The sequence below is a fragment of the Telopea speciosissima genome, chromosome 6 (assembly GCF_018873765.1).
Source record: "Telopea speciosissima isolate NSW1024214 ecotype Mountain lineage chromosome 6, Tspe_v1, whole genome shotgun sequence".
Classification (NCBI taxonomy): domain Eukaryota; kingdom Viridiplantae; phylum Streptophyta; class Magnoliopsida; order Proteales; family Proteaceae; genus Telopea; species Telopea speciosissima.
The window spans coordinates 57,274,252-57,299,435 of record NC_057921.1 but is presented as its reverse complement, the minus strand read 5'-3'; the positions used below and the strand labels follow the sequence as shown (position 1 = coordinate 57,299,435).

The following is a 25,184-nucleotide window of genomic DNA, read 5'->3' as shown; positions in this document are numbered from 1 at the left end:
AGAGAGAAGGTTCAACCCATTTCTCTAACTACTTTTAAGACAATTCCAACTCCTGTTTTCTCTTGGTCTTTCTTTATTTATGTTTTTTTATTTTTCAATTGAGCACAGTCTGAAGTACTCGAGTGGGTGTAGTAGGGGAGTGCACGACTGCTGTCAGATGCCATAGGGCTGTTTTATCTTGGAGGCTGATTCACAAAATTCCTGGTTTGCACCATTAGAGGTGTCTATAGTCTTAAGGAAAGTGTCTGGTGACACGACTCAACTCCACTGTTTCCTTAAGGATTCTCATATTCTCATGTTCGTTATGCCATGTATGGTGTTCGTGTCGGTTGATGTCCTTTGCGGTACAAATAAGTTTTCTTCCCCTTATCTTATATTTTGGAATATTTCCAACAGTTCACCTAAGTGACCAATAGGCATGACTATTGGAAGGCATGTTTGAATGGTCAACAAACATGTCTTGTGGAAAAGACACGGTGTTTAGGCATTTCTTTTGGAGACAACCTTTGGTGGCGTCTCTTCTTCTCCTATAAATAGAGAGAAGGTTCAGCCCATTTATCTAACAGTTTTTATGGCAATCTCCACTTTTTTTTTTTTTTCTCGGTCGTATTTTATTTATGGTTTGTTACTTTCCGACTGAGTACAACTCTGAAATACTCAAAGTGGCGCAGTAGGTGAGTGCACGACTATTGGTGGATACCATAGGCTGTTTTATCTTGGAGACCGATTTGCAAAATTCTCGGTTTGCACTAGAGAGCATCTATGGTCTTAAGGAAAGTGTCTGGTGGCACGACTCAACCCACCATTTCTTTAAGAATTTTTTCTTATTTTCAGGTTCGTGATGCCATGTATGGTGTTTGTATCAATTGTCTTCCTCTGTGGTACAGTCATGTTTTCTTTCCCTTATCTATATTATGGAACAGTTCTAACACAGTCAGACATCAAAATTTGATTTCTGCTTCTGGAACTATGATTCTAAAGACAGCCCCTGGACACAATTCTGGTGACCTGAAACCTACAAACTCAAAAGAAATGTTGAGTCCTACTTACATCTCTAATGTGTAAGTTATTTTTGATTGGATTGGAAAGCAGGTGCAGCATTCTCTTGATGCTCAAAGGAATAGCAGTTCACTTGTTTTTGAAATGTGAAGTTTCTAAATCTATACTTTTTTCTATGTTTGTCTAAAATTTAGATTTGAAGGAACTCAAAGATCTGATTTTGGGGAGAAATGGCGAACCTTAATTCAGCCATGAATTTCTTTTATGGTTATATTTTAGTGTTATCTTCCATGACCAGTTTATTAGGGAAGTGTACATCATGTACATGTAAAGTTTGTCGTGCATTTTTTTTTTGAAAAAAAAAGGAGAAATTTTTAGATTGAAAAAGTCAATTAGGAATTTTTTTTTTAAAAATTTTTTTTGTTGCAAGGCCCATAGAATTTATATATGGTTCTGATTGTGAGGAATCAAATCATTGCTTAAGCTTTATTAATTATATAGGAACCTTTTTATTTGTTATCTTACTTTTAGAGTTTTTGAATTTTGAGAGAATTATTTGTGTAAGCCACTACTATATTTTAGAAGTTCATTTTTATTCCATGTTTCATTTATTCTTGGTTCTTAGTTTTCCTAATATCAGTTTTGATCCATCACTTTAGAGTCCTTTTATAAGCATTAGGGAGTCCTTGACTTCTGAGGGCCTTATGGCTAAGTGGGTTATTCCCCTGAAAGATCAAGTGCCTTTTCTCTGAACAGGTCATGATGCAGTCAAAGCTGAGGAGGAGTTCAAACTTCTAAAATTCATATTAGGGGCATTTATGCTTCGTCGAACAAAATCCATGCTTATTCAATGTGGAACTCTTGTGCTGCCACCTCTTACTGAGATTACTGTGTTAGATTCACCACTTTTTTTTTTTTTTTGAATATTAAATCATATTATATTTGATTTACTCTGCAGGTTTTCTTGGTGCAAACTTCTTAATTCATTCAACATTTGTACATGTAGACATGTAGTAATCCATCTAATCCTTTTAAGATTTTGCTTTGCTAGGATGGCACCACTAGTAACCCTGCAGAAGAAGGTCTACATCTCAATATTGCGGAAGGAGCTTCCTAAACTTCTTGCATTCTCTTCTGGTTCTTCTAATCAGCAATCCTTACAGAATATTGTATGTTATTGGCTTAAGTTTTCATCTGAAACACCTATTGTCAGCTTCTTCATGCAAGTTATGAAACAATGCTAGCTTTTTGTTGCATTTCTCTTGCTCTCTCTCTTTTTAAAATGAAAACATATTGCTTAATGCTGCTAATTGCTAAACATGGTGATGATTTCCCACGGTTTTAGGGCTCAGACTCAATGATCAGATCAGGAGGCTGATCCCGCTCGATCCTTAGTCATTCAACCGAGTTCTAAGCAGGATTGGCCCAAACTTGGGCAAAACAATGATCTGGGGACCTGTAACAACTGAGTTCTAAGGAAAAATCTGCAATTCAACTCGGATTGGTCCCGGCTGTAGCACCCCCAAATCCGGGTAAAAGATATGGGTGCTGGCCCTCACGGGCTGCCATGTGATAATGGCTGGTCTTCTATTTCATATATTCTACAGCGGAACTAAAGTCGTATCAGAATCTTGCAATAGCGGAAGGTCTAAAACATTAACAGATACACAATATATATATATATATATATATACACAACCCAACCATTATATCTACTATCTACCTTATCATCATTCCTGTTACATCTCTTCGATTACATCAAAAGTAACCACTATAAAATTTACATTCATTTAAGAATCTCTGATAAAATCTCAAAGCATCTTTGATAAAAACTTTAAAATGTCTCTATCTCAAGACCTCTTACTCAAGAGGCCCTACGCCTTTCCCCTTGACTCTCCTGGTGCACTCGGCACAATGACACTCTACCTGTGCAGACGTAGATTGATGGGCGGTAGAGAAGGAGCAACAACAACTGGTGCAGACATCTTGGGAAATCACTGATGTGACACAGATTGAGAACCTGTAAGGGGAAGCAATGCAAGAACAGGTGGAGGACTCAATAGCTCAGTTTCTAAACCATGATTTGTAGCAGGGAAATATGGAGAGTACTTTCAAAGAAGGTAACATTAACGCTGATAAACTGATTCTGTGTTACTTGATCATAACATCGATAACCTTTCTGAGTACGCTTGACAGCCCAAGAAGACAATTTATCAATGTCAGGACTTAAATTATGCACAAAACAAGTACAAACAAATACTCGTGGTGGCAAAGGAAACAATGAAGATGTAGGAAAGATAACTAACATGGGGGATTGATTTTGAAGAACAGACAATGGCATTCGGTTAATCAAGTAACAACTAACAAGCAGTCAAAACAGCTTCTCCCCCAAAAAATCTTTGGAACATTATAATGAATTAATAATGAACGAGCAGTTTCTAGCAAATGCCAATTCTTCCGTTCAGCTATACTATTCTGTTGAGGAGTGTAGGAACAATTAGGTTGATGAATAATACGTCGCTCAGAACAAAATGATGGAATTTTATTTTGAGTGTATTCAAGTGCATTATTAGAACAAAATAAAGGAGAAATCAAACTGATTTTATATTTCATTGTAAAATTTCTTGAAGATAAATAAAATTGTTCGATTTTTTATATATATACATTCAAGTTATCCGAGAATGATCATCCACAAAGGTAACAAAATATAAAAAATCAAACTGACTTTTGATGCGACACTGACCCCAAATATCAGAATGAACCAAAGAAAAATAATGACGGACTCCTAACTACATCATGGAAAGGAAAGGATGTACAATGATGTTTGCCACACTGATGAGCCTTACTCTCAATATGAGAAACATACTTGCAACTAGGAACCATCTGTTGAAATGTGGAGAGCGACATGTGTCCTAATTAACAATGCCAATGAAGATAGGAAATACTACTAGAAGAACCAGAAGCATCATCAAGTCAGTATAGAACATCCTTCTCACGCCCTCTACCAATCTTCTTCCTTGTTTGTAGATACTGGAAAACACAATATGAAGGGAAGAATCTAACAAAATAGTTTAAAGATTTAGTAATTTGACTTACGGAAAAAAGATTTAAAGGTAATTGAGGAACATGAAGTACAAAAACAAGAATAAAGATGAAGTAGGAGAAACAACACTATGATCAGATACGGGAGTAGAAGTCCTATTAGCGAGAATAACTTGAGGAGGATGACTAGTTTTATGAAAGGAAGAGAACACATTTGACTTACTAGTCATATGAGAAGTAGAACCAGAATCAATAACCTACGAGGTAGGAGACGGAGAAACAAGTAGCGCAGCAGTACCTGTATGGGCTAAAGTAGCAGTGGATGACTCACGTTGCTGGACACATTTCAGTTACCAAGTGACCAAATCATCATGAGACATGGATGCAAATTGAGTTAGATTTAGGTTAATGAAGTAAGTGGAAGAGGAGAGGAGGAAGACAAGAGAAGTGGTTAGAGAAGAAGAGAGCAAGTTTTGGTTGTAATCGATTGTGATGGAGAGAGTTCTCCATTCACCTATATTGATTCAAACATAATAATAAAGAGAGAATTACAATCACCTCCCTAGGGAGGTACTAGAGAAATAAAGAAGAAAAAGAATTACATAATAAGACAACTAGTAAAGTAACTAGTTCCTAAACTACCCCTGTTACATGACTTCTAACACTTCTAACACTCCCCCTCAAGCTGGAGAATATATATCATGTATTCCCAGCTTGCTTAGGAGAGTCCTAAACTGAGGAGAACCAAGAGCCTTGGTGAAGATATCTGCCAACTGATCACCAGTCTTCACAAAAGGAGTGCAAATGCTGCCAGAGTCAATCTTTTCCTGAATGAAATGTCTATCAACTTCAATGTGTTTAGTCCGGTCATGCTGAACAGGGTTGTGAGCAATACTGATGGCAGCCTTGTTGTCACAGTACATCCTCATGGGTCCTTCAGTGTCAAACCCCAATTCTTGAGCCAGATGAGTTCACACACCCCATGTGCCATAGCTCTAAATTCTGCCTCGGCACTAGATCTTGCAACAACATGTTGTTTCTTACTCCTCCATGTAACTAAGTTACCTCCCATAAAGGTACAATAGCCGGAGGTAGATCTCCTGTCTGTAATGGAACCAGTCCAATCAGTATGTGTGAGGCCTTCCACTCTCAAGTGATTGTGTCTTGCATATAGCAGTCCTTTCCCTGGAGAGGACTTCAAATACCTCAAAATGCGATACACAACATCTAAATGGCCACTCTTGGGAGCATGCATAAATTGGCTGACAACTCCTACTGCATAAGAGATATCTGGCCGAGTCATAGAGAGATAGATAAGCTTCCTCACTAGCCTTAGATACTTCCCCGCATCAACAAGAGGAGGACCACAGTCATCTCCTAGTTTGTGATTCTGCTCAATAGGAGAACTTGTTGGTTTGCAGCCTAGCATCCCTTTCTCGGTCAACAAATCAAGAATAAACCTCCTCTGACATATGTTGATTCCTTTCTTGGTCCTTGATACTTCAATTCCTAAGAAGTACTTCAAGGGACCCAGATCTTTGATTTCAAATTGCTGTGCCAAATAGCTCTTCAAATTACCTATCTCAACAGTATCATTTCCTATGACCACGATGTCATCAACATAGACAATAAGAGCTGTGATAGTACCATTACTCTGCTTGGTAAAGAGGGTGTGGTCAGCTTGGCTCTGGGAATATCCATTCTTCAAAATGGCCTGTCGGAAGCGCTCAAACCATGCCTTTGGTGATTGTTTGAGACCATATAGAGCCTTCTTAAGGAGACACACTTTCCCTTCAGCTGAAGGCATCTTAAAGCATGAAGGGGTTTGCATGTACACTTCCTCTTCCAAGTCACCATGAAGGAAGGCATTCTTCACATCCAACTGATATAAAGGCCAATCTTTATTGGCAGCCAAGGATGAAAGAACTCTTATTGAGTTATGCTTGGCCACAGGAGCAAATGTCTCCTGGTAGTCAATCCCATAGACTTGACTGTATCCCTTAGCCACCAACCTTGCTTTGTATCTCTCAATACTGCCATCAGATTTATACTTGATTGTGTAGACCCATCTGCATCCAACTGGGACACGTCCCTTGGGAAGATCCACAAGTTGCTGAGTACAATTCTTCTCAAGTGCCATCATTTCCTCAGACATGGCTTGTCTCCACTTTGGGTCAAACATAGCATCACTAACATTCTTGGGAATAGAAGCAGTAGAGAGGGCAGTAACAAAGGCACGACCTGTAGGAGAAAGTGCATCATAGGAGACAAACTAGGATATGGGATTAGTACAAGTTCTCTTCCTTTTCCTAATAGCAATAGGAAGGTCCAAATCAGATGGAGGAGAAGGAGTGTCACCTGATTGAGAGGAGTGGATCTCAGGATGTGGATCTGGATCTGAGGAGGACTCTTGGTAGGTCTTCTTCCTTGTATTATGCAAGCCTTCACCCTTTTGGTATGTAATGTGGTAATTCTTTTCCTTAGCAGAACCACTTTCAACAACCAACTCAGTATTTCCCCCTGGTTGATCATCAATCTCAACCACATCTACAGTCCTGTGTTTTCCAATGTCAAGCATAAAGGGAGATGTAGATAGAGGGGAAAGAAAGAAGTCATCAGCAGCCTGTTTATTCCCACAATGCTCCCCCTGAAGAGGATGCTGAGAAGGGACAAAGAAAGGTACAGACTCAAGAAAGGAAACATCCTTAGAAATGAGACAGCGCCGGGAGGATGGGTGATAACATTTGTAACCCTTGTAGTTGAAGAGTATCCGAGGAAGAGACACTTGAGAGCTTTGGGATCAAGTTTGGTGCGAGCAGATTTATTGACATGCACATAACAGACACAGCCAAAGACTCTCGGAGGAAGAGAGAAAGCAGAGACCTTGGGAGATAAGGTGTCCAAGGGAGATTTGAAGTTAAGAAGCTTGGTAGGCATACGATTGATGAGAAAGGAGGCAGTGAGAAGAGCTGCAGACCAGAAGGTCTTGGGAACATGCATGCCAAATAAGAGACTACGGGTAACTTCCAATAAATGGCGATTTTTCCTCTCAGCAACCCCATTTTGTTGGGGTGTGTCAACACACGCTAGCTGATGGATAATGCCATGAGTAGTAAAAAAGGATTGAAGACCACCAAACATGTACTCCCCCCCTTTGTCAGCTCTGACAATTTTAATTTTCATCTCAAATTGGGTAAGGATCATTTGATAGAAATTCTGAAAGGCTTCACAAACATCACTCTTATGTTTCAGAAGAACAGTCCATGTGGCACGTGAATAATCATCAACAAATGACACAAAGTAACGATAGCCAAATAGAGAAGTAGTAGGGGAAGGTCCCCAAACATCAATATGTATAATATGAAAAGGAGCAACAGTTCTATTACCATGATAAGGATAGGAAGACCGACAATGTTTAGCAAACATACATGGTTCACATTGAAAAACATGAGAGGGGGCAATAGAAGAAAATAAGTGAGGTAATTGTTTCCTCATTACAACAAAAGATGGATGGCCAAGACGCCAATGCCATAACATAACAGAATCCACAGAACTGCTATCATGACGGCCACAAACATAGGATTGAGCTGTGGGCAAAAAAGGGTAAAAAAAGTAAAGGCCTTGCTCCTCACGTCCACTACCAATAATCCACTTCATCACCAAATCCTGAAAAAGGCAATGAGAAGAAAAAAATGTGACACAACAATTGAGAGATTTCGTCAAATGACTCACAGATAAAAGGTTCAGTGTAAGGTTAGGGACATGAAGAACAGAATTAAGAGAAATAGATGATGTCACAGGGATATTACCCTTACCAGAGATGGAGGAAAGGGAGCCATCAGCTACCCTAACCTTATCCTTACCAAAACAAATGGTATGGGAATCATAATAACAAGACGTACTAGTCATGTGGTCTGTGGCACCAGAGTCAATGACCCAAGACTGTGCGGCAGAGGAAGCTGAAGTGGAGACCTGTAATGCTAAGGAGGATGAGGAACCAACCACACTAGATGTAGAGGACGTGCTCAACTGTGAAACAACCCTGCGGACCACTGCATCCATAAAAGTAGAGTCATCCTGTGGAGCATCAGCCTCAGTCGTCGCAGAATGAGCTCGAGCTCCCCCTCTACGGCCACCACGACCACGGGTACCGGGGGGGCAACCATGAAGAGACCAACACCTATCCTTGGTGTGGCGAGTTCGCCCACAATGATCACACTTGAATCTGTCTCTGCCAATTCCACTGGCACTAACTGTCTCTACAGTATTGGCTTCTTCCTTGTTAGGCCCTTGGCCTCTACCACCTCCACGGGTGTCCTGAAGAGAGCTGGAATTAAGGGCAGACCTCTCATGAGAAGAAGCAGGTGCTGCCATAGTAAGCCGCCGTGTCTCCTTACTCTGTAGGTGACTGCAAACCTCACTAAGAGAAGGGAGAGGAGACTGGCCCAACAGTTGGAGTCTAACTGGCTCATAATCAGGATTCAGACCACTAAGTAAATAAAATACACGCTCTTTTTCAAGTGTCTGATACACCTTAGCCTCATCTTCTGGGTTGGTCAAATGAAGGTCACTGTAGTGGTCATACTCCTCCACAAGACCAAGGAACATACTATAGTACTCAGAAATAGTCCTATCACCTTGCTTCAAGGAGTGAATTCTTTGATGGAGCTGATAGACTTTGGCAGTGTCACCAACTCTATCATAGGCTATAGAGACACTATCCCAGATAGCTTTGGCAGTCTCTTTCCTTATAAACCTTCTCCCAATCTCAGGCTTCATGGAGAAGATTAACCATGTCATAACTGTGGAATTTTCGGTTTCCCATTTCTCAAAGGTGGGTGAACTAGCCTCAAGAGCCTTGATAGTACCTGTGATATATCCAAGTTTTCCCCTACTCCTAAGAGAAAGTCTCACAGAATGTGACCAATCCAAGTAATTGGTACCATCGAGCTTCACAAAAGAAATCTGTTGGTGAGTGTTCTCATAAACCAACTGAGGAGCTATTGAAGGGGGCTGTGAATCAGCCGAACCAAGCTCAGAAGACTCAGTACCAGGCATCATGTAAGGGAAATGGTACTTGACCATAAACCAGATAAACAACAGCAAATGGGGAGTATAAACTCAACCCAAAAAAAAAGTTCCCAACACAAAAAAGAGGACTCCAGCCAAGAAGAGCTTCACCCTAACACTCTCTCCGGAGTAAAATAGCTCACACAAGCTTCGAGATTGCAAATACAGATGTGCATAATCATCTCTCAAACCAAACAAGGAGTCCAATGTACCCTAAATGTAAGAACAACATTATCGGTTTACCTGAGTAGAGGAAGAACACCATAAACTGAGTTGTGCTCAACAAGGAGATACAACCGTCAATGAAGGACACCAGAGGCTGAGAGTGGATCCTTTTACGATTCTAATAGGCCACACCAATCACCAAGTTCATCCCCAAATAAGGAGAAACCAAGGTCTGCAGCCTGCAGCAGCGGAAAACAGAGCAGAAACTGGATCTCGCGAAAAGGAGCTGTGCTCAGATTGGGTCTTCAAGCAGCAAGAGGAAGCACAAGGTACTTAAAGAACATCCTTGGGCGATTCTAGAGAGCTATTCGAATGCTCAAACACATGCTGGAAGAAGGAGATACAGAGGCTGCAATGGGAAGCTGGCGGTAATCCTAGAGCAGGCCAGAAATGGCTTCAAATCTTCAAATGAGCTGCATCAAGGCTTAAACAGCAGCTGTAATGGCTAGAATAGATCACCCTGAACCTATTCCATAGTATTATCACAGATTCTTTACATAAGAGGCTTCTCCTTGAAATCCTTTATGACCTAGGATTTCAAAGAGAAGGAAAGAATGGAAACAGGAAGCTGGATTTGACTCTCAAACCTTTCGGCTCTGACACCAAGTTAGATTTAGGTTAATGAAGTAAGTGGAAGAGGAGAGGAGGTTGAAGGAAGAAGAGGAAGACAAGAGAAGAGGTTAGAGAAGAAGAGAGCAAGTTTTGGTTGTAATCGATTGTGATGGAGAGAGTTCTCCATTCACCTATATTGATTCAAACATAATAATAAAGAGAGAATTACAATCACCTCCCTAGGGAGGTACTAGAGAAATAAAGAAGAAAAAGAATTACATAATAAGACAACTAGTAAAGTAACTAGTTCCTAAACTACCCCTGTTACGTGACTTCTAACACTTCTAACAAATTGACCATCTCCAGATGATGAAGCATCATTAGTGTCATTTGATGACACATCAGAACTCCCCTCAGTCAATAAAAGTATTAGCAAGTTGTTGTGCCCACTGAGGTTTGCCATATTTAACCCAACATTTTTCAACTGTATGACCTTGCTACAATGTGAACAGTCGGTAGTGGTGTTATGTATTTATAATCAAAACTCTATTAGAATTACAAGTATACCTACACTACTTATGTAATACACCAATAAAACACATAATGCCCTAACAAGAGAAGACATTCCAAGTTTGCCCTTATGATAGTAACTCTTAACATTCCAAGAGGCAAATAACTATTTCTGGTATCACTTTATTGGGGATGCAGTGCTATTCTCTACCTGGTTCTAACTTTGCCCTGGTTTTCATAGTTCATTTGTGTACATTTATTAAGATTGAAAGAACAATTTTCAACAATCTTTTCTGCTTTAGCTTATACCAAATTCATGTGACATGTTGTTCAGGTAGTACAACTGCGAAAAGCATGTAGTCATCCTTACCTCTTCCCTGGTATTGAGCCGGAACCATATGAAGAGGGTGAACACCTTGTACAGGTAGATCTGCCATATTCTGTTAATTTATTCAACCTTAACCAGGTACATTAACCTAGCAGACGAGAAAAGGGGGGGGGGGGGGGAAAGAACAGAAGTAGAAAATCTTTGCTAAGTTAACCGTCTCTTGTATTGTATGACCAATGGAAACTATGCTGCATTTCTTTGTATATGCAGAATTCTAGATGGTCTTTGTGCAATCCTGAAATATTTCTTGCTAGAGGATTTTAATTGTATACTTGTTTTTTAATATATAATATTGGTTAGGCTAGTGGTAAACTTGTACTTTTGGACGAACTACTTCGGAAGCTTCATGCTGCTGGACATCGTGTCCTGTTATTTGCTCAGATGACACATACACTTGATATTCTCCAGGTCTGCTGTCTTATCCTTGTAAATGAACTCATTAAGTTTCATTTTTGTAAGTTCTTAATAATTTTCATATTTCATATGCTATGTAGGATTTTATGGAGTTGCGGAGGTATAGATATGAACGCCTTGATGGATCGATTAGAGCTGAAGAAAGATTTGCTGCAATAAGAAGTTTCAGCCGTCAATTGGTTGGAGACACCTTGAATGCCGATGCTAATCAACATGCTGCATTTGTCTTTTTGATCTCAACAAGGGCAGGAGGGGTTGGCCTGAACCTCGTTGCTGCTGATACTGTAAGTTCTGTGAAATCCTCAGTTCAATTATCCTTGATATTTCTACTTGTAGGGACAGCCACAAGTTGGTCTCATTTAGTTTGTCTTGGATTATTTATTGGAAGCACTTAGTTGAAAAGGTCTTGATCCCTTTGTTATTGTTGTTGCTGCTGCATATTTTGCAAAACTTCTTCAATGTTAAGATTTTTTAGATTTATAAAATTGGGGTTTGTAACAGGATGGAATATGAGCAGACTAATGTTTCTTTAATGGAGATGGTGATGCGGATCCAGGGTTCGAAAACCCATATCGGATCGCTTATGGGCCCACCCGATTAATAGATAGCCCAAATCTAAGATATAGTGTCACAATTGTAAATAACCAGAATTTCCTAAGGGTTAAATTGACAGGTAAAGAATATAGGACCTAATAGGAATTATATTTATTGTGCAAGGACACACTTGGAAGCAAATATAAGTGATGTACTGACTTCGAATTACTAGACAACACAAGGGTAATTTAGGGAAAGAGAGGTATTAATGCGAGGCCGGAAAGGAGAAAAGAGAAGCTTGGAAGAAATCAGAGTTCCAGGGGGGAAAGAGAAGAAACCGTGGAGAAGAAGAAAGGGGGGGGGGGGTGGGGGAAGGAGTGCACACGCATACAAACTCGAACTTCAATTCATTCTTCATTATCTCCAATGATGGAGAATTACATCATATATAAAGAGAAATAAAAGACTCCTAAAATAAGACTCACTCTCTAACTAGGAAACTTATTCAAATAAGGAAGCTAAAAACAATTGGAAACTAAATATCCTAGTAGCTAACTTCTAAAATAAAGATAGAATAAAATAAACTAAAAACATTATTTCCCCAAATAACATAAATTCCTAAAATCCTACTAGATCCAAACACTTAAACTGAACCCGGTTCGTCTCCGTCTGGATACAAGTGCACCACTTGGGTCGGCCCGGTCCAGGATTCTCCTGCATCACCCTCGTTCCCTCCCACAAAATTTGTTTCCCATTTCTCCTTGATGCAGATAAGTGACCTAGAGGGCTTATTTTATTGGAAATAAGCCTTGTGTTTGGGTTATGTAGGTGTTGGGCCTTTGATCCCACGGGTTTTCTTTGTAATGGGCCACTTTAATAGCCCTAAAATATGGGTAGAAAGTAGGAAAACGGAATTTACTTCTTTAGTTTAGTTAGAGTTCTATTTTAAGATTGCCTTTATTATTTCACTTTCCTAGTCAGTTTAGGTTACCTTATAGTTAAGGATTGGATTAGAGGCCTTTCCTTTTTAGTGTTTTAGTTTGTTTTTGAGTCTTTTATATAAATTTGTAAGGGGCTACAACCTTGTACACGAATTTGATTTGATTAAAGAGATTGAGAAAAAAAAACATAGCTTTGTGCTTTGCTCTATGAGAGAGTATGGTGAGAGGCCGTGGGTGAGAGACCCGAGTCTGATAGAGACTACCCTCAATGTAGCGGAGATGAGGATGTTGAGATGGATGAGTGACAAAACTAGGATGGATAAAGTAAGGAATGATCATATTAGAGCTGATTTGGGCATTCTCTGATACAATAAGCTACGAGAAAGTCGTTTGAGGTGGCATGACCATGTTTAATGAAGGCCTTTGAATGCCCCATACGGAGGACTGATTTGATTCAGATTGAAGGAACTAAAAGAGCCAGGGGCAGGCTTAAAATGTCCTTAGGAGGAGTGGTGAGGAAAGGCATGCATAGTTAGGCCTTGTATCAAGTATGACCCGGAATAGAGCTGATTGGAGGGCAAGGATCCATGTAGCCGACCCCATTTAGTTGGGATAAGGCTGAGTTGTTGTTTTTGTTGTTATATTTATACTACTAAAGCTACAGGTTGGACACGGTGTCCACCTTTGAGATATATATATAATTTTTTTTTCTCTTTTGGGAATTCTGTGTTTTTTAGTGTTAAAGCATTGATTTAGATTTTTTATCCATTCTCAACACATGGCAAGAAAATAGACCCAATGCCTTCTCTCTCCCACTCTTGAAACTTCTTCACTCTTACCCTCTCCCTCCTGTGTCCCCTCTTTTCTCTCCTGCCCTTCAACCTCTACTAAACCCTCTCTTTTAGAAGGCCCAGAACCAATAGACAACTCGTCCAACTGAAACCGCCACCTCACCCTTGTCGAAGCCACTTCAATCATTGTCTCTGTTCTGATTATCTTCATGCCACCAACATTGTTTAAATTCTCAGTGACTCCAAGGAGTCGAGGCTGAGACCATCATGCCTTTATTTGGGGGGTTTGGGCTGCTTGACATTGGCAACAACCAGACTCAAGAACCTTATAGAGCTTTCCTTGCTGACCCCACCAATACTTGCAGCAGTTGCTAGCACCGGTGATCAGGTAAGTCCTCTATCTCCTTTTTCTTCTTCTTCCTTCTCCCAAATTGGTTTCAATATGAAATTTCTTGAAATTTGATGCTATTAGAGTCGTAGTAGGATTGGAAACACTTCCCCTAAAGCTCAAATCAAGCAAAAATCTCAAGAAGTGACAAATCTATGTTCTTGGTAAGTGTCTGTTTCCGCCTCTGCAGGCCTCAGGCTTTCAGAAAGAAGATGGTATATAATCGAGATGTCATGGGGTGTTACGGGTCAATCCAAGACACCTTTTCCCCCACCCCTCTTTTGTATTGCATTTTATCGTACTGATAACTGTCATTTTCGATACATATCAGGCCAATACACCCAAAATGTATCGATACTTTACTTGCCAATAAGCAGCTGCTGTTCTGTCTACCACTTAACTCTGACAAATTGCAATGGATTATAAATTGCTTGAGCCTACATATTGTGGGAACATATTCCAACATCATATTCTCTTACACAAATTCATGTTAATTAGATTTTTTGTTCTGTTTAGGTTAATTATGTGAGACGGTGTTTGCTTATCTTTTCATGGTTACTGACTTCAACATGAAATTTGTAGGTTATATTTTATGAGCAAGATTGGAACCCACAGGTGGACAAGCAGGCTTTACAACGTGCGCACCGAATTGGTCAGATGAACCATGTTTTATCTATAAACCTTGTAACGGGGTGCACAGTCGAGGAGGTGAGAAGTGGATGTTTGTATGGTGAGGGGGTAAACTAATTGGTAGAGCTGGATGATGTTCTATTTATGTTTTGGCTTTGGTCATCTCTTTGTAGGTAATTATGCAGAGAGCTGAAAGAAAGCTGCAGCTCAGCCATAACGTGGTAGGAGATGATGTTGACAGACAAGGGAAAGAAAATGGAGCTGGAGCTGGGGACTTGCGATCTATCATATTTGGGTTACAGATGTTTGATCATGCAAACATCAATATTGAGAATTCTAGTGAAAAAAATTTGTCGGAATTAAATGCTCTTGCTGCAAAGGTAATTGAAATGCGCCATGAAGCGTTGGAGAAAGATGATCGGAAATTCAAGATTAATCCGATGGATGTATTGAATGGAGGTGATCTTTCATTAAAAAAAACTTCTTCTGCTGTTATTTTTGATCATGGGCTTGATGAAGCCTCATATATTTCATGGCTTGAAAAGTTCAAAGAGGCTTCACAATCAGATGATAGTCCAACTTTGGATTTTCGAACTGGAAGAAATTTTCCTGAAGAAAATCATCAAAAACTTGAAGCTGCAAGGAAGAAGGCTGAGGACAAAAAATTGGCCAAGTGGGAGGCTCTTGGCTACGAATCATTAGCCGTCAAAGATCTTGGGTGCCCTATGGTTGGTGGTGTGATCTCAGATTCTGGTTCTGTTCAATTTGTTTATGGAGATTGTACACAGCCATCAAAAGTTTGCCCATCTGTGCCTACTATTATATTTAGGTACTGTTCTCACTTTCTTATCAAGGGAGATGTGTTCACTTTGTGTTCTTTCTTCTTGTGCTTGTGGTACAAGTGATGATTGACCTAGTTGCTTGTTTTAATTGTACTTTCTGGTTTGCTGCCATGCCTTTCCTGTATGCATCTATTAGTATGTGCTACTTGATTGTACTCCCCCACCCCCTCTTTCTCTTCATAACCTTAACTTTTCTACTTCGCAGTACAAGGGTAATTATATCTTGGAATAGGTACTGTAAGAAGCTGGATAGTCCCCCTGCCCTCCTCCCCCTTCCTGCTCCTGAATTCTTGTATGTTTATCTTTCTTCATTTTTAGAAACATAGTATTGGTATTATTAAAATAAGAAGTTGAATTTTTCCATATCAATGTTTTTTTCCTTGTATTTTGATTAAGTAGAAGGAATTAGAAGAAGAAGAAAAAGGTATACTATACAAGGTCCACGGTTTAAAGCTGTAGAAACCCCCCCTGGATAATATTTACGACCCAGAAAACCCCTAAAGAAATCTTTGTTCTTGTTTGAATTTGAGAAACTGAAATGCCTGAAAATTCTTTACAAGTGGAAGTCAGAAAATGATCAGAACTTTGGCTCTGGAGGTGTTCTCATAAGATGTTTCTAACTTTCAACGGTTAGGTATTCCTGATGTTTTCTAAAACCAAAAACTCCAAAAGGTGGCTGCAGTAGCAAGTGTAAGGTGTTACCGTGATCATCCAGAAAAACTAAATGCCACAACTCAAAAATTGCTTAATGAATCTGTTGTAAATCAATTCTTTCCAAACTTCCCCTTAGAAGTGAGGGCATAGCTCTTCGGCAAAGGGATGATGCAATAATAGATGATGTACTGAATCCACAACTTTCAAACAAAGCAAGCACACATTCATAAGTGATTCCTTGGAATTAGATTATTTATGGTAAGAATATGATCAAGAGCTGGAGTTCCAAGGAAGAACTGCACTTTTGTAGGATTGCACACCTCTCTATGGATATATTATCCCTTGCTGGCCATAAATTCCATGTCATCCCTTGAAAATCTTCCTTTAGTTTGATCTGTTTGTAGCCACATGCACTAGAACAACATTTAATTCATGGCCAAATAGATCTAGTTCTCCGCTCACGTACTCCTTGATCTGATAGAAATTAAATGCCTAGTATTCTGTATAGAAGGTCAGATGTTGTTTTGTCTGGTACTGTCTGGTAAAAGTACAGTCAACGACTCAACAATGGCCAAACCTGAGAACTGGGACAAATTGCTAGTTAATGCTTGTGTTGAGGGGAAGCTGTGACAGTTATCCATCTTTGTTGGCCCCTCCATTTTGTTGAGGAGCTTTGGGTCATATGAAAGGAAAGGAGTTGACCAACAATGGACTTCCTTTTAAAGACTGCGGATCCATGATATCTTCCTGTGGTGCTCAAGAGTTGGAGGCATAAATTTTGAATCTTTGTCTACCTATTGTTTTCTGGCAAATGCGGCGAGAGCTTAAAGCAAAATTTTTTAGGAGATGCAATCTAGTATAGACCAGACAGTGATAGAAAGTTTTTACCCTTTTAGTATTTTTTGGGCTTCAAATTGTACAGGGTGTAGGGACTAAGAATTGATGTTGCTGGGGCTGCTTTGCTTGCCTATATAAGGCTTGATGCAGTGTACCACGTGGGCTTCTCACTCATATTTCTTTTATATTTAATAATGCATAATCTTTTTATCTTTTCTCAAAGTGTCAACCTTTAGTCTGGCCCCACATAGTGTCGTACATATAGGGGTCCATTGACCACATCATGTTGAGGAGAAGGTTTTGATATGGGGGTAGCTGGATTAATAGAAAAGTTTAGTTTCTTCTCATTTTAATTTTTTCTCCTTTGCAGTTTTGCCTACCCCTTTTTTGTTCTTTTAGGTATTTCTTGTTTGGTTATTGTTTCAATTATTTAAAGTAGAATTGTACCTGGTTTCTTGGATGTTTGGTTCTACTGATTAGTCAAGAGAAATCCTGTTACAATTAGGAATCCTATTATTCATGGGTCCCTCATTCATGTTTAGGATAGTGAAGAATATTATTGATTGCAGTTCAATTCGGAAAACTGTTCATATTTCTAATCGAGTGTGATGTGTCCATATGCTATATGTGATACACAGAGAGCTATTCTAATCTGGTGAGTTAAACCTGAATTTTCATCTATTACTTCAATAACTTTCCAACTTTCCCAAACCCTAATGCTCACAGTCTTGCAACTCTTGCTTCTAAACCCTAGTTGACCATTTTATACCTCCATACTACCTAACCAACCATATTACTTCAAGAGATAACTTCATTATTTAATTGGTCAAAACCGTTTGTCCTGCAATCCTGTCCCATCTGCAAGCCCTATTTAATCCCATTTTTCCCACCAATCTTCTTGAAGACTTATTGCTTGGCTTGAGTGCAGTCAGATCAGCACTAAGAACATCCTCTTTGACCAAATGGTTAGCAGTTGTTTATGAAGAAAAAGGAGGTTGCTTTGTAAAGTACGACAGCTAATGCTGCTGCTGGGAAGATGGTGGGGCTACGTGTATATAAGAAGGGACTCCTTTCTGATTTCTTTTCCATATTACTTTTGAACAATGAGAGATTCTACCTAATTATATAGAGTGGTAATCACAACAGCTACCTAGAAATCAGTTCACATATCTTCATGATGGAATTCTGGTCGACGGACTGTATTGTATTGCTGTACGAAGTAGAGTGATTTTAGAGGTGCCTGAATTTCATGGGAAGTTGACCAAGCTGAAAGTTTCATTGATTGGGTCACAGCATTAGGATCTTGCCATGTTGTGCAAGACTTCGGGTTCATTTCTTATTTGCTAATGTAAATTGAAGAACACTTTTGTCTATGATTGTTGAAATTTCTAATACATCATGAGCAATCTATTGTGCCATTCTGAATATACTTTCAATGTTCTGTGAATCCATGATCCTGGGCTGTGATACATGATCCGTATTGTTCCCTTGGCAGTTGTGTTGATAACTCTGGAAATTGGGGTCGTGGAGGAATGTTCAATGCACTAGCTAAACTTGCACCAAATATTCCTGATGCTTACGAACGAGCTTTTGAATTTGGGGACCTGCATCTTGGTGATCTTCATTTTATAAAAATAAATGGTCAGCTCACATATCATTGCTACTTCTTGGAATTCTTGATGTTACAATACTACAACTTCATGGAACATATGTTGATTAAGTTTGATCATAATCATTGAAATATTTTAGTTTTGCTAGGGACAATACCAAAAATATTTTGGTAATTTTGTCAAAATTATTTAAAGACGTAACAGTTACAATGATCTCAATAGCAATTATTAAAATATTTTCAGTTCTGGTGATGGCTGAAACCAAATTTTAATTTGTTGGCTGCTTTAACCAATCATGATTAGGTAATATGACTACTATATACTTTTATCTAAACTTTTGTTGCTTTCTAGTTATTTAGTCTTCATGTGTTGTGGAAGCTCGTTTTGTATTTTATTTTTTATTCATATTTTTCGGACAGCTCATCAGGTCTTGTCAGATCAAAAGGCTGTTGGGTGGGCCGAGTGCCCAAAAAAAATTAAATGTTTAGTTTATGTATTTTGTATGGGCAATGGTTTCCTGCATGGCCCACCTATGAAGGGCTTCCTGCATGGCCTAAATATCTGCCATGTGGCAGCTCGAATGGGGCCCAAATTTTATGGAGAGATGGATCCCAATGTCCCTTGTTGACATGTCAAATTTCAGCCCAAACAGACTTGTCCCTGCCTTAAATAAGTTTTAAAGATTCAGGACAACCAAGAGGGTGCACATTAATGCATGGACATGGGAGGGTATTTGATTGGATTAGGCTCTGAAATATGACACATGGCTATCCAGACCATGCACTCTTTTCCCAACGGTCAAAATTTCCATATCATCCTTCCACTTTTCACGATGAGTTGAGTTGCTATGGAAGCCCTTCCTAGGTGGCCTTGCAAAGGTCAGTACGCTACTCTTACTTTATGAACAAACAATATAAATTTTTCCCAAATGTGTACAGCACTATATTTTCCTTGACCTCAAATGGGATATTAATGCAACATAGGGTTCCAAAACACTGATGTAGGTTGCTTTGTGTCCACCAAATGAATAAAACTCAAAATAATGTGATCAGTGACAATTTCATAAATACAGAACAGTTCAGGATCCCTTTGGGTATGGTAAACAGGAATAGGGACCAAATGGACAATAAAATTGAAGGAAAGGACTAAACTGGAGTTTTAGAAAAAGACGGGGGATAAAACAGAATAAAACTCAAGAAGGGCTTATTTGTAATTTAACAAAACTGTCCTTGTTTGTATTTCAAGAATCTAATTCATCTTCAACCTCACGATGAACAAACCAGCATTGAGTAGGCTTGGTTGCAGATGAAAGAACTCTTCCAATTGAGGTCCAACCGACTTTAAATTTCAAGTAGGGATTGCTAACTTGAAGACCTGCTGATTCCAACCAATGATCACCCAGAATAACAAGCAATAAAATAATATGTTACTGCTGAAAGCCCTAGTTCAGGAATCAGGTCTGAAAAGGTGTTTGGTTCTGAGCACAGTGATATTCTTATGGAGCAAAACTAGGCAGGTTAAGTCGTCCCTAGGAGTATATCCAAAATATGAAATTTTGGGCAGAAAAGAGAAGAATCGATAGAGTTTCATTCAACTCTTTTGGGTTGTCAGTACCATCACAAACAAAGGATAGCAGCAGACAATATCTTAAAGAGTCAACAAGATGGAGAAGATATACAAAATAAATTAAGGAATGAGAAGAAATATAAAAGAAGTATAGAAGAAAGAAGAGTTGGGACTTGAGAAGAACAAACCTGGAGAGAAGGTTTCAGACTTTCAGGACAAATTCGTACAGGGAGAAAGGAGAAGAAAACCAACCGGCAAGCACGCACATAAACCACACAAATTCAAGAGATAAACTCAGTAATTCTATTCCTATCTGTCTTCTGATCTGTGGCCTGTATAAATAGTCGATTCAAAACTTCCCCTAATCGTAATCTGAATAAAGTTTGAAACTGACTTGAACTCCGATTATCGAAAGCTCGCTCTGATGAAAATAAAATTCAAATTTACAGAAACAACCCCCCCCCCCCCAACCAAAAAAAAAAAAAAACCTAAATATCCCTTGTGGACCTAAAGCTAGGTTTGGACCTGCTTCTTCTCGGTCTGGGTCAAGCCGGTCCAGCATGGAATTGTATTATGTTCTATGTTGTTCATCCCCCTCCTAAATCCAAATATGCTGTAGATATTTGTGTGGCCTTTAATAAACTCAAATTGTTCTCATGCAGAATATCATGATGAAGATAAAGCAGATGAAAACATTCCTCAGTGGGTGGCTTTAGCTGTTGTACAATCATATAATCCAAGGCGTAAAGTGCCCCGCAGCAATATCTCTATACCTGACCTGGAACAATGTTTATCAAAGGCATCTTTCTTAGCTTCTCAGAATTCTGGTACTTGTGACATTATGACATTGCTATAGGTTTTGATATCTTCCAAATGAGTTGACTAGGAGTCATTTTGTCTTGATACCATCCTGTTGATAACTCTTTTTTATTTTTTGTCTTTTTTGGGAGAATTAAGGTAAAGAAGTAGAACAGAGTGCAAACAAGGCCAGTCAGAACTTAAAAACAATGTTGAGACTTGAGAGACAGTAAACAGTGACTAAGGAATTCCATGTAATTATAATAGACGGCTGTTCCAAAGATTTGATGTTAATATTGTATCCAAGTCATATTTGATGTCAAATTTCTATGTAGATTTGTTGGAATGTGATATCAAGTAATACATATGTCATATAATAACATATATTAATTTTACTTTGGAAGGAAATTAGAAAAAAGAATTATGGAATTCTGGGGGTTATAATTTTCCTGATAAAAAGAGAAAATTTATTGATTTAAACTACTGAACAGTTTTGGCGTCGAACTGAAAATATACATAAACGAAAACATATGAAAAAAGCATCTCCCATGACAAGAAAATTACACCACATAACCAACGTTAAACGATTTACATATTTAAATTCTTTCAAGATGAATTACTGATTTATTAAAATTAAATTTGCTATGTCTTATGCAAACTGGAATGTATTTAACTTGTCATATTGCATATGATCCTCTCCTTCCAGGCACCATCAGAAAAGGGGGTGGGGTGGGGTGGGGTGGGGGGGGGAGAGAACCATCATTGGTTCTGAACCCTCAATTTCCAACATTATAGGAAGTAGTAGGTCAAGACTTGAGGAATCACCTTCTGCACCCTTAATTTTCACCTTCATTTAATGCGTGTATAAACCTGAGTAAATCAAGTTTTGGTACCATAAGCATGCTGGAACTGTGTTGTAGTTAACTTTTTTTCAGCTTTGATGGTTAAAATAGCATAGAGATGATTTCACGAACATCTCAACCTCAATATCATGAACCTATTGTGGGTATCAATCCTCGCTAACTTTTTGAACTGCGTTGGGGTGTCTGTAATTCTAATATATATTTTTAATAATGCACTGCCTTTGTAACTAATGTATTTCTATCATGGTTTTTTATAAAGCTTCAATCCATATGCCACGAATCGGGTATCAAGATGGATCAGATCGTTCCCAATGGTACACCGTGGAACGTCTTTTGAGGAAATATGCATCCATATACGGCATTAAAATTTTTGTGTACCTCTCTCTCTCTCTCTCACACACACACACTCACACAGTTTTCTCCATGCTCAGACATTTAATCTTTTAGAGATCAAAAGGATTGCTTGCATGTGATTCCTGTTTTTACTGTTTTGCAGGTATTATTTCCGGCGATCATCTTGAGTTTATAAACAATTATCTACATGGGCTGGATGTGGCCGACCCCATTTAGTTGGGATAAGGCTATGTTGTTGTTGTTATCTACATGGCCGATCATCTTCTATGTGATTATCAGATATGGAAGGGTGAAATGCATTTGTTCATGCTTTGATGTACTCTTAGACCTTATTCATGTAATGTACATAGAAAGATTTTCTTCTGTTACACTACTATGTGGATGCGTTGTTTCCTGTAATTGATCCGCGTTGTCATTTGTTTTTCTTTGTTCATATGTTGGTGAATTGAGATATTGAAGTTAAAAATATGGTGTGCTTGAGGCTAACTATCCTTGATGAGACATTTCTGGTTTTGTTCCAAATCATCAGTTCAGACCTTTCAGTTGGTGGTTCATCTCTTTACAACTTACGCAAGCATCTGGGTTCTGGGAGAGTATAGGTGTGGTAATACGGACGATCTGAACGGTTAATCTTGCCAATTCATTATTAGATCTACGCTCTCTTTAAAGCAGTTCTATTTATTTCTATTTCCATTTGATTTTTATGAGCATGATGTGATTTTTTTTTTCCTGTATATGTGGAGCTTCATCCAAAGGGGAATGCAGGTATTGGTTTTTTTTTTTTTCCCCAAAATGAGAATACAGACATAGATTTTGATACTTTTTATCAAGTAATTTGTTGAGTACTTCAAATGGTTTACCTCAGGCAATACAGAGTCTACAGACCTGAGTACCTGAGGTTTTATTGATATACTAAGCAAGACATGGGTGACTTGGAAGATTACCAGTCATCAAAGAAGAAGAAAGGAAGGCGGTTATCGAAGTAATCTAAACTCCAGAACAGGTTTGAGAGAACCTTCAAGTGGCACGTACCAAGAAAACTCAGACTTTGCATTGCCCAGATCACCTGGAGCCACCCTGATTCACTAAGAACTACTTTTGATTGGGGCAGTTATTAACACTCCCCTACACTCATCCTATATTTATTGAAAGTCTCTTGCATTGAACTTCTTTTCTGATTCCCCAGGAAAAGCAAAGTTCCACCTTTCTTTCTCCCCTGTAATTTAAAATTCCCAAATTATTCCCAAACTACCCTTCTGTCCAGGTAAACCCATCACCCCACATCAGTCTTCCCTGTCCTCGTCCTCCCTACCCCAATGTAGCGGTCGAGACGGTCAAAGTTGCAGATGGAGATGTTGATGCAAAGAAAGTGGTTGTGTTGTATGGTCTGAACTCTGATAGCTATGATCCAAGAACCTACAATTGAAGATAAGGCCATAAGTTTGGCGTTGCTATAGGAGTACCTTATCACTCTGAAGATGGCATTAGAAATCGAAATTATTCTAGTCTCTTTCTGTGGCTTTATATACCCACCAAATAAAGAAGAAAGAGAGGATGGCTTCAGAGTTTGGTTGCCTAACAAGATATCCACTTTGGATTTGCAAATATCTTTGAGATTCCAAGCAAAAATTGCATTGTCCAACTGTCATGTTGGGGGAAAGTGAATCAAGTGATGGTAGGTTAGAAGTCGTTCTCTCTCTCACTCTCTCTCTCTACGCTTCCAAATCCCACTACCCAAAGATCTTTTTAGGTCATAATAAACTAGGCATTTCTAGCATTTCATGCTGCTCTTGCCTCGGACGAACCAGCGTCCAACAAACTCAGAATATATACGTTTGAAGCCACAAACCTTACAGACCCAGACTTTCAATCAAATCATCTTCTTGCTAAACTGTGGAAAGATGTCGACACCCAATGTCAATGGCGGAAAGCGCACTAACATGCCGGGAAAGGCCACCGTATTAGCACTTGGTAAGGCATTCCCTCAGCAACTGATCCCTCAGGAATATTTGGTTGAAGGCTACTTCCGAGATACTAAATGTGAGGATTCGGTCATGAAGGAGAAGTTAGAGCGTCTGTGTAAGTAACTCTTCACTACTATACATACCTGTAGGCTCACACTAACCTGCATTTTCACTTATGTTTCTACTGGTTTACTTGCAGGCAAGACTACCACTGTGAAGACGAGGTACACAGTCATGTGTAAGGAGATCTTAGACAAGTACCCTGAATTAACAACAGAGGGCTCACCAACAATTCAACAAAGGCTTGAGATAGCAAACCCAGCAGTACTAAAGATGGCCATTGAAGCAAGCCTTGCTTGCATCAAGGAATGGGGAAGGCCAGTAGGAGATATCACCCATGTTGTCTATGTATCATCAAGTGAAATAAGGTTGCCTGGAGGAGACCTTTACCTAGCTAGCCAACTTGGCCTGAGAAAAGATGTTGGCCGTGTAATGTTATACTTTCTTGGATGCTATGGAGGTGTCTCTGGTCTTCGTGTTGCCAAAGATATCGCTGAGAACAATCCAGGAAGCCGTGTTCTGTTAACAACATCAGAGACTACCATACTCGGTTACCGTCCACCTAACATGTCACGACCCTATGATCTTGTGGGTGCTGCACTTTTCGGCGATGGTGCAGCAGCAGTAATCATAGGGACTGATCCATTGAGTGACATAGAATCTCCATTCATGGAGTTGACCTATGCAGTGCAACAGTTCTTGCCAGGGACACACAATGTAATTAACGGTCGCTTATCTGAAGAAGGCATAAATTTCAAACTAGGAAGGGATCTGCCTCAAAAGATTGAAGAAAACATTGAGGAGTTCTGCAAAATGCTTATGGAGAAAGCAGATTTGAAGGATTATAATGATTTGTTCTGGGCTGTTCATCCAGGAGGTCCAGCAATACTAAACCGACTAGAGAGTAATCTTAATTTGAAACCTGAGAAGTTGCAATGCAGTAGGAAGGCATTGATGGATTATGGGAATGTGAGTAGCAACACCATCATCTACGTTATGAGTTACATGAGGGAGGAGCTCAAGCGTAGAGATGATGGGGAAGAGTGGGGGCTTGTCTTGGCGTTTGGGCCTGGAATTACCTTTGAAGGCATCCTCGTTCGTAGTCTGCAATGACAAGTTCATATGTCATTCGTGTCCATGCAGGAACCACAT

The 25,184-nt window shown here is 39.3% G+C and overlaps 2 protein-coding genes across 6 annotated transcripts in view; both read left to right on the top strand.

Moving 5' to 3' along the window:
• LOC122665102 (probable helicase CHR10) overlaps positions 1 to 22,617 on the top strand; it is a 33,272-nt gene extending 10,655 nt beyond the window's left edge. Inside the window, exons 7-18 of one of the 5 annotated variants that reach the window (XM_043861165.1) lie at positions 1,753 to 1,891; positions 2,051 to 2,172; positions 10,737 to 10,822; positions 11,087 to 11,194; positions 11,281 to 11,484; positions 14,437 to 14,562; positions 14,658 to 15,313; positions 18,313 to 18,458; positions 20,656 to 20,820; positions 21,914 to 22,028; positions 22,151 to 22,202; positions 22,264 to 22,617. In XM_043861165.1, coding sequence (XP_043717100.1) covers positions 1,753 to 1,891; positions 2,051 to 2,172; positions 10,737 to 10,822; positions 11,087 to 11,194; positions 11,281 to 11,484; positions 14,437 to 14,562; positions 14,658 to 15,313; positions 18,313 to 18,458; positions 20,656 to 20,820; positions 21,914 to 22,028; positions 22,151 to 22,175 — 1,892 coding nt within the window. In that variant the 3' untranslated portion in view covers positions 22,176 to 22,202; positions 22,264 to 22,617. Of the gene's footprint in view, positions 1 to 1,752; positions 1,892 to 2,050; positions 2,173 to 10,732; positions 10,823 to 11,086; positions 11,195 to 11,280; positions 11,485 to 14,436; positions 14,563 to 14,657; positions 15,314 to 18,312; positions 18,459 to 20,655; positions 20,850 to 21,913; positions 22,029 to 22,150; positions 22,203 to 22,263 lie in introns of those variants that run through there. The other 4 variants (XM_043861164.1, XM_043861167.1, XM_043861166.1 and 1 more) reach the window with 4 other exon arrangements.
• A 1,268-nt stretch (positions 22,618 to 23,885) lies between these two features.
• LOC122664016 (type III polyketide synthase A) lies at positions 23,886 to 25,184 on the top strand. Its single transcript, XM_043859693.1, has 2 exons — positions 23,886 to 24,087; positions 24,172 to 25,184. The coding sequence occupies exons 1-2, from the start codon at positions 23,910 to 23,912 to the stop codon at positions 25,143 to 25,145; spliced, it is 1,152 nt and encodes a 383-aa protein (XP_043715628.1). The 5' UTR covers positions 23,886 to 23,909; the 3' UTR covers positions 25,146 to 25,184.